This window comes from Nematolebias whitei, chromosome 11 (assembly GCF_014905685.2).
Source record: "Nematolebias whitei isolate Nwh7 chromosome 11, NemWhi1, whole genome shotgun sequence".
NCBI lineage: Eukaryota > Metazoa > Chordata > Actinopteri > Cyprinodontiformes > Rivulidae > Nematolebias > Nematolebias whitei.
In genome coordinates this window covers 26,462,128-26,471,022 of record NC_056508.1, presented here as the reverse complement: position 1 = coordinate 26,471,022, position 8,895 = coordinate 26,462,128, and the positions used below count along the sequence as shown (strand labels likewise).

The following is an 8,895-nucleotide window of genomic DNA, read 5'->3' as shown; positions in this document are numbered from 1 at the left end:
TGTGTGTGTGTGTGTGTGTGTGTGTGTGTGTGTGTGTGTGTGTGTGTGTGTCTGCATACACTATGTAGGATTCAAGATTATATTTATTTTTCATAATCATTTTGTTTTGTTTTTTCATAGTCGATCTATTGGATCTATTCTTTTATTTTTGTAAAAATAATACGTCCCTCACACAAATGTTTTATTTAGAGAAGAGCGCACACACACACGCAATCAGAACAGAAGATCGGAGGTCAAAGTGGGTCAGCTGACACTGTCTTCTCCTTTCAGGCCTTCTCTTGCCTCCTTTTTTGGTGTCAACGTGTGTACTTTAATAACGCAACACCCATTGTGAGAAACACACACTTCTGAGATTTACAGTGCAGCTGCCAATCCAATTCAATTCAAGTCAGTTTATTCATATAGCGCCAAGTCACAACAGAAGTCATCTCAGTGCACTGAACAGAAACATTCATATATAAAAATAATAATTTAACATTATATCTGAGGAGAAGACTGCTTTGAGTTTAACTTCATCGCAGAACTCTCTTCTTGAGCGAGCATGAAGGCGACAGTGGAAAGGAAAAACTCCCCCATGAGGAAGAAACTTTTAGCAGAACCAGGCTCAGGACAAGCGGCCATCTGCTTCAACTGGCTGGGTTTGGTAGGAACAGGAATGAGGAACAGATACACAATGGCAGGTCGAGAATCACGTTAAGATAGAAATAGTATCAAATGAAAACTATTCAATTTTAACAATTCATTTCAGGAAATTAGGTCATTTTTTCCTCTAGTAGTCTAAGCTTATGGCAGCATAACAATCCAACCATAACTATAGGATTTATCAAAAAGGAAAGTCTTAAGCCCAGTCTTAAAACTGGACAATGTGTCAGCCTCACAGACAGAAACTGGAAGTTGGTTCCACAAGAGAGGAGCCTGATAACTGGAAGATCTTCCTCCCATTCTGCTTTTGGAAACTCTAGGAATCACAAGTAAACCTGCAGTCTGAGAGTGAAGTGCTCTGTTAGGAAAATATGGAACAATAAGATCTGTAATATAAGATGGAGCTAGGCTGTTGAGAGCTTTGTAGGTTAGAAGTAAGATTTTGAAATCAATTCTGGACTTGACAGGGAGCCAATGGAGAGAAGCTAAAACTGGAGAGAGATGATCTCTCCTACTAACTCCAGATAGTATCCACAGCATATAAACTCTGTATCCTCCATACATTAACTGGAACTCTCCTGGTGGAAGATAATCTGAGATACTCACAACACATACAAAGTATCATTCACCTTTTATTCCGGATCATGTTCCCAGTTCTTCACACTCCAGTCCAACGTAGCATGCATACAGCATTGCTTGCACACACACACATACACACTAAACCACACACATTAACAAAGAGAACCACCATTTCTACATATTTGTCTCTCTTTTTAAAAGGGGTTTTTATTTAGCATAAATGTTGAAGCCAAGGGTGCCTGGCTACCATAGCAACCAAATTAAACGGAGGATCTCTTCAGAAAGCAGAAATCTAAATTATTCGGACTCTTTTATGAAGGAGAAAAATGAAAATTCTCGCCACCGTACAGAGACAGCTGTACTGTAAAAACAGAAGAAAGGAGTTAAAGGAAAATATGTGGAAAATGTCTTCTTTTATTTTTAATCTGACCACGTAGTTCAAAGGCAAATTCTTTGTTATTGAAATTCATAGGTTGCCTCATGACGAGCAGTATGTTAACAGCGAGCATGTACATGCGCACAAAGGGCTGATGCAACCACAGTGCCTTTAAAACATGGGGATAAACCTACTGCGTTTAAAACGACACCGCATTGTGTGTGCCTACAAATCCTGAACCAAACCCGGCACACATATGATGAAATCCATAAGACGGATGCTCGGGATTAGCCGCGACTGTTTTTTGGTGTGGTAAATGATTTTATCTGTCAGAACACCATCGAAGGAAAGCATCGTCTACGCAAGCCTGACAAAGCTTAAGAGAAGGGGGGATTAGGCTGAATATTCCAGTTATTTGCTGCAGAAGCTCATTTGTGGCTGGAGGAATACTAATTTTTTTAAAACATCTTACCCTCAGTGTTGAAGATGTGGATGCTTGTCCTCACAAATTTGAAGCTTTTCAACATTTTTTTAATGTAAAACATTCAATTCACACATTTTAAGACGAGACAGAAGTTTGTCTTGATGGTGTTTGAACTTAAGAGTGTCTAAAACCATTGCTACCATGTGGCGGCCATTCCATCTGTACACGTGAGCGTCCGGGAGAAGCTTGGAAAAACGGTCGGAGGTCATTCACTCATCCAATGAGGAGATGAGTGGAGGCCTGTGGGGGTCAGGGATGATGCTCCGTTCTCCCCCTTCTTCTATTTGTCTGCCTCTCTCGCTCCCTGTGTGTGTGTGTGTGTGTGTTGTTGTTGGCCAACAGCCGATCTATGTTATTGATTGACTCTTGTGGCTGCTGGGCTGCCCACTGAAGGAGGGGGCAGAGCTCTAATGAATTCCTGCACCTCGTGCCCCTTGCGCCAACCCCTACACCCCCTTCTTAATTAACTTTGTGTGTTTGTGTGTGCAGGTAGGACGGGGGTGTGAGTGGTTGCATGCGAGTGTGTATTTTGTGTGTGTACCTTCTGTGCTGTTCCACACCCCCGCCTCTACACTCCTCTGCCTTTTTTTGTGTGTTGCTTCATCTTTTTTTTTCCTTCTACCTTGCCCGTGCCTCCTCTCTTCATTCTTCTTCTTTTATTTCTGTCCTCTGACGTGACTTTTGTCCATGTGTCACTCACGACTGTCACGCCTCATTTCCTTCTCTGCTCCTCAATATTTCATTCATGCCTCCACACCGTCCAAAGCGGTGAGCGTGATACCAAGCATGCGTTTATCCTTGCATCTGATCTGTGATCGGTTATCTAAACTCAGTATGAAAAATGGTTGATGGTGTGTGTGCGTTGCTGGGCTGTAAGCCCATCTGTATTCTAGACATGGAGGGAAACTACTATTTCTGTCACCTTGACCACCTTGAATCTCCCCGGCTGTAGACTGGGAGACACACCAGACAGTTTCCCCGGACTGGCTGTGATTGAAATGAACAATTTTGTTTTTCTGCTCTGATTTATTATATATATTTTGTACTCCTCTTTGTGTCTTGCCTTCACTTTCCTTCCTGTATTTTTGTTTAGTGTTCTTGCCAGAGATGGGGAATATAACCTTAAAAAATATCTGACAACATTTCAAGAAAATGTATCATGATATTCTTTATAAATAATGGCCTACTGTTCTTCAAAGTTATGCCTATCACCTACCACCCTTCATGCCAGAGTTTTAGACAACGATCATCTTATGATGAAAAATGATGGTGGTGTGGCTGTTTCTGTTAACCTTTGAAAATAACGTTACGTGCAATCTCATGCAGTTTCACTGGATGTCACGCTCGGAGTATATTAGGGATGACTCAGCTACTACCACACCACATTTTACTTCACTGACTGTAAATCTGGCTGAAGTGTGGCCATCGTGTGTTTTGTAAGAAGTAAAACTGTTTAAGCACCTGTCCGGTAATTTTGCCAGCAGTTTGAAGTCAGTATTTAACAAATCGATGGAACGACACGGACCACATTAAAATGGTCTTTACCTTGTTTCAAAAGCAACAAGATAAACAACGACGGTCTTTGTCTAAAAGATTCAGCAAACCTCTCTAACTGGAACAAGTCCAGCTGCTTCCAAATGGTTTTGAAGAATTCAGTGAAGCTGTCTCGACCTGGGCTTTTACAGCTCGGTAAAGATTAGACAGCAGCCTTAAACACCGTTGCAGTGATAAGGCAGTCCAGTTCCTCTTAAAGATGTTGATCCAGAGCAGGAGTGACAATGACAGTCAGGGGTGATAACCACAGACCAGCTCTTAAAAACACAAAGCAAACATCCATGCAGCAGCATGTAAAGTTCCACAAAAGTTATATTCATTTCCAATGGCCCTCGCCTTCTGCACCAGTTTCAACTCAATGTATCAACTGACATGTAGATATTTGTTGCAGCTGATGAGCCAGTAACTTACTCATGCTTGATCTTGAAATTTTTATTTACAACATAGTGAAAGTTCAGTGGTGTGCGGAGTGAAAAGATCATATTCAGCTTAGAAAACGTGTTCATTCTTTACAAACGTGAATTATGGACGCAAATTCCAGCACGGACCAGAACCGGCATTTGTTTATGTGCAAACAGTACGAGCAAACGTAGATTCTTTGAGCATTGTGGGTTTAATTTAAACATGTAGGAACACCACCTGTCACAGCTCAAACAGGACAATATAATTATACTGCTGCCTGCTGAGGACGAGGGATGGAGGACAACCTGAAGAAGTGGCCGCAAATTACATCTACTAGCATACTGTATTTAGCTACTTATTCTAGCATATTTGGCTACTTCTTCATTGACTCATTTGTTTCTGACCATGAAGTGATGAACAACCTGAAAAGCTCTGAGGTATCAGTATCTACACAGTAATAAGGTTGGTCATGTTTTATTAAGAGGAGAGACACAGTCTTATTCACCTTAAATCAGACATAGAGCCCAGCCAAAGACTTAAAGTCCTCCATCACTGAGCCTGGGTTAATTGCAGAGAAAATCATAATACTGAACATGAACAAATACTATAAAACTGTGCTCTTCATACTCTTGAAATCATACCTGATATTCTTGTCACTGTTTTCAATCCTTCTGAGGATCCGGCGTCTCTTCTCTGGTGGTTTATTGTAGTCCAGACACAAAGTAGGATGCAGGTTTTCCTCTTTCGGCTGTTTGTCAACAAAGTGAAATGAACACACAAACAGTGTTTTGGGTGGTCTCTTCAAGTTCAGATTTTTCATCCACATTCTTCTGAATTCCTCATCTGTAGATAGGAGATGGAAACTATACCTCTTTTCACAGGAACGCCGTTTTTGTTTTGGGTCCGTGTTCAAAACTCTGTTGTTGTGGCCACTGATTAGTTTGGTTAGTTGTTCGTGCAGCCGTGAACAAAACAGGTACCTGAACTCAGCAAGGCTATTTTAGTAAACTTTATGGTTGTTAAATAAATGTGAACAAAACATAAACAGTGTTTTATCTGTTAAACTGAATGCAAATTACTTTCAAATAAACCGCGGTCCGTACTCTGCTACCATGGTTAACAAGTGCTTACTGCTACTTCCTGTGTCTGACAGGAAGTTGTACCATAATCATTTATACAGGAGAGTCCCCAGGAATAAAGTGGATAGAGACTCTAAAAGCACAAAGTGCTCAGATAACCTGACAAGTTTCTCTCTTCTAGATTTTCTCTTATGGGTCCTGTAAGAAGAAATCCCCTTTTCCAATAAAATCCCATTGCTCTTCCCTCAACACGGAGGCTGTGACCACTGGAGTTAAACATATTTATTTTATTAATTATCTAAGCCACTGAGTAAAATTGACTTCAAAATTAAAACACTGGTACAAAAAGGAACTGTAGTCATATAAAGAAACATCTGGACAAACATCAGAATCTTGGCCAAACAACACACAATGTAACGACATGAGTCATTTTTTCTCTCCGATCATTCAAAGTGCATCCTGCGATTAATGCAGCAACACTTTAGAACCACTCACACAGCTTCTTGTTGCTCCGCATTGTCTCGTTTTACTTCATGGTGTTTCATCTTCTAACAATGAAACTATTTTGTTGTTTCATGTCTTTGGCTGTGACAGTTTTCTTGCACATTTTATAATATATTTTGGTTTGTGGGGTAAAAAAATGTTCTAGGGTAATAAAAACAGTTTATACTTATTACTGTATTGTGTTTTTATAAACGTATCAATCATGGTATCATAAATTTAGTCTTTTCCTTAGCATTGTACCATATCGTGTTAAGTTTAAACTTTTAGGGTCATGACAATTCCTAGCTGAATATTTGTCTTGTAGCCACATTACATTTATACTAATAAAATTGCTTATGTTTTAAATAAAGTACTAAATTGTCAGTGGAGGCTAACACCCTGTTCTCACTGTGTTTTTGTGTACACTAGGAAACAACTTTATTGTCATGTACAAAGTATACTGATACTGTAGCATATACCGTATTTTCTGCCATACACGTTGCACTGCATAAGTTGCATCAGCCTAAATATGTTTAATAAAATGGAAAAAAAACATAAATAAGTCGCTTCGTTGCATAAGTCGCATCTATGTGTCACCGCTGACCACCCGAAAACGTGGGCTGGTGTTGTGCCAAAAATTGATTGGCTGCCAAATGGCGGCTGCGGGAGCCACAGGAGGACTTTAGCAAGAATTTAACAAGATTAACATTAAAAACAATTATTTGTTTGTTCGACATTATAGTAAAGGTGTATCTCAGTTGAACCTTTCCTTAATAAATGCACTTTAACAGTCAAATCAGCTGCATTTCTCATGGGTGGCGCCGCGAAATGCAGCTGATTTGACGTTTGCTCCAGGAGTTCTGGAGCAAGACAAAAGTGGCTTTGTATGGCAAGCCAGGTGTCTCAATAATAGCCAGTTTTACCTATTAATGAGACACTTGGGCTTGCCATATTAGTCGAGGGCCCTCTAGTGGCTGAAAATGGTAGTGTCCAATATTTTCAATGTCAGACTGAATGAAATCGTCAGATCCCAGCCAAAAATTGGGTTATAAATAAGGGGAAAAACATAAATATGTCACTTCACTGTATAAGTTACAGGCATGCTAATTTATGCAAACCTGTGACTTATACAGCGAAAATACAGTATGTATATTGTGGATGGTCTAGCGGTACAGCTCCTATTTCTACATGAACTGTTTCTTCTCTACTCTATTCTCCTTTTTCTTCAAGTGGGATTTCAGTCAGCTGTGGATTTGCTGTGAATCAGGATGTCAGAAGGTTTCTGTCCCAAACAGTCAAACATAATTACGTGCAGTCCCCTTTAAGGCGAGCCTGCATTAATCTTCAGATGTCTGTGTTTGTTTTAGATGTAGACGAGCTGTTCTTTCAAAGACTCTAAGCCACTGATGTGCTTGATGTGTGGTTTTTTTTTTTGTGTGTGTGTAACATAAAGCAACCTGTCATCAGGTAAATGTCAATTACGAGGCATTAGGAGTGTGTCTGTTGACGTATTTGTGTGTGAGTGTGTTTGCTCTTGTGTTGAGCTGTCGTCAGCGGTGTGCTCTGACAGTCTTGTAGATCTACAGAAAAACTTCCAGCGACACGTCTAACTGCTGACAGCTTCTCTCCGCTTTCTGGGACTCTGATGGCTAAACGGCACACATGCAGACACAACACACACACTTTACTACGTCTGTGTGCGTTTCCTCTTTCTCACCATCTTTTTATAATCGCCTTGTGTTTCTGTTGACTGGTAACGATGAGGTATGAATAGGAGTTCAGGAGAAAGGAGGTGAATCTGTTCTGTGGTGCTTTGATTTCAAGAAATAAAACTTGAGGATTAAGTCTGGACTGGGCTTAGCAGTTTGAAATAATCAGTACCACTTTACAATAAGGCTCCCCTTATAGGTGGCCAATAAATAGTTAATAGATACATTATTAATTCCTCTGAAAGCACTTTATAAACCATTAATAATAATTTATTATGCATTAATTAAGGATGGCAGAGACAAAACTGACCAGTTTCTTGCCAAATAAGTCAAATCTGCCACCTATACATTTCATCTAGAGCTGTTATATTAAACATTTCAGACTAAGTTACTACCTTGTAAAACGTGGTTTACAAATGCTTATTGTTCTTACAAGTGAGTAACTTAGTCTGAAATGTTTAATATAACAACTCTAGATGAAATGTATAGGTGAACAGATTTGACTTACTGTTTGGCAAGAAAATGGTCAGTTTTGTCCGTCACACTTAATTAATGCATAATAAATTATTATTAATGATTTATAAAGTGTTTATAGAGGCATTAGTAACATATCTATAAACTATTTATTAGCATATATCAGGGGAGCCTTATTTTAAAGTGGTACAGAATAATCTGTGTTTTATTCAGAGTTTCTATGTTATTTACACTTGAGCTGTTACAGCAGAGTTGAATCTCCTTAAATTGACAAAGTGTCAGCTTTACAAGCAAATATTAAAATATTTTTTGTTGTTGTTGTTTGAACAAGCCTTTTTATCGGCTTTGTCAAGGGTAACAGGATTTTCAGTCTATCGAGAAGTTTGTAATCCCTCAAATTAATTAAAGTGTATTGTGGGGGCATGCTTAGACGTAAAACCTTATTTGAATTCAGTTTTTGAAGCGTTTAAAGTCGGAGTGAGATCTGCACAGACACAAACCTGACTCATCCTCTGTCGTCTCTTTTTTTTTTTTTTACTGTTCAGGGGCCGACGTGACCGAACCCAACAGCTCAGACAGCCGCAGCGAACGCCTCGACTTCTTCCTCAAACAGGAAGAAGCTCTAACCACAGAGCCCAGCTTCCTGGGCACCAACGAATCGGAGGAGGCCGGCGGAGGGGCGGGGGGTGGAGGGATGTCGTCCGTGGCCAACCTGAAGGCAGCACTGATGAGTAAGAACAGCCTGCTGTCTCTGCGGGCTGAGATGATGGGAGATGATAACCCCTTACTGTACGAGTACCTGCCCAAAGGAGGTCACTCCCTGTCTTGTAAGTATTTATTTACGAAAACTAAGCTCACACTGGTCGTTACACACAACTGAGCCGCACAACCTAAAACTCACATCTGTTGTTGTATCTTCAAATATCTGCACATGTGGTCACCAAGGTGCAACTACGAGTGTCCTCAGCAGCACATTCTTTTCATCATCCACTGAATTGGGTTAAATCTTAATGTGTGTGTGTGTGTGTGTGTGTGTGTGTGTGTGTGTGTGTGTGTGTGTGTGTGGGTGTGTGTGTGTGTGTGTGTGTGTGTGTGTGTGTGTGTGTGTGTGTG

The 8,895-nt window shown here is 40.2% G+C and overlaps 1 protein-coding gene across 1 annotated transcript in view; it reads left to right on the top strand.

Moving 5' to 3' along the window:
- zbtb46 (zinc finger and BTB domain containing 46) overlaps nucleotides 1-8,895 on the top strand; it is a 102,775-nt gene that overhangs the window by 79,488 nt on the left and 14,392 nt on the right. The window contains exon 4 of the mRNA XM_037684815.1: nucleotides 8,328-8,609. Coding sequence (XP_037540743.1) covers nucleotides 8,328-8,609 — 282 coding nt within the window. The remainder of the gene's footprint in view (nucleotides 1-8,327; nucleotides 8,610-8,895) is intronic.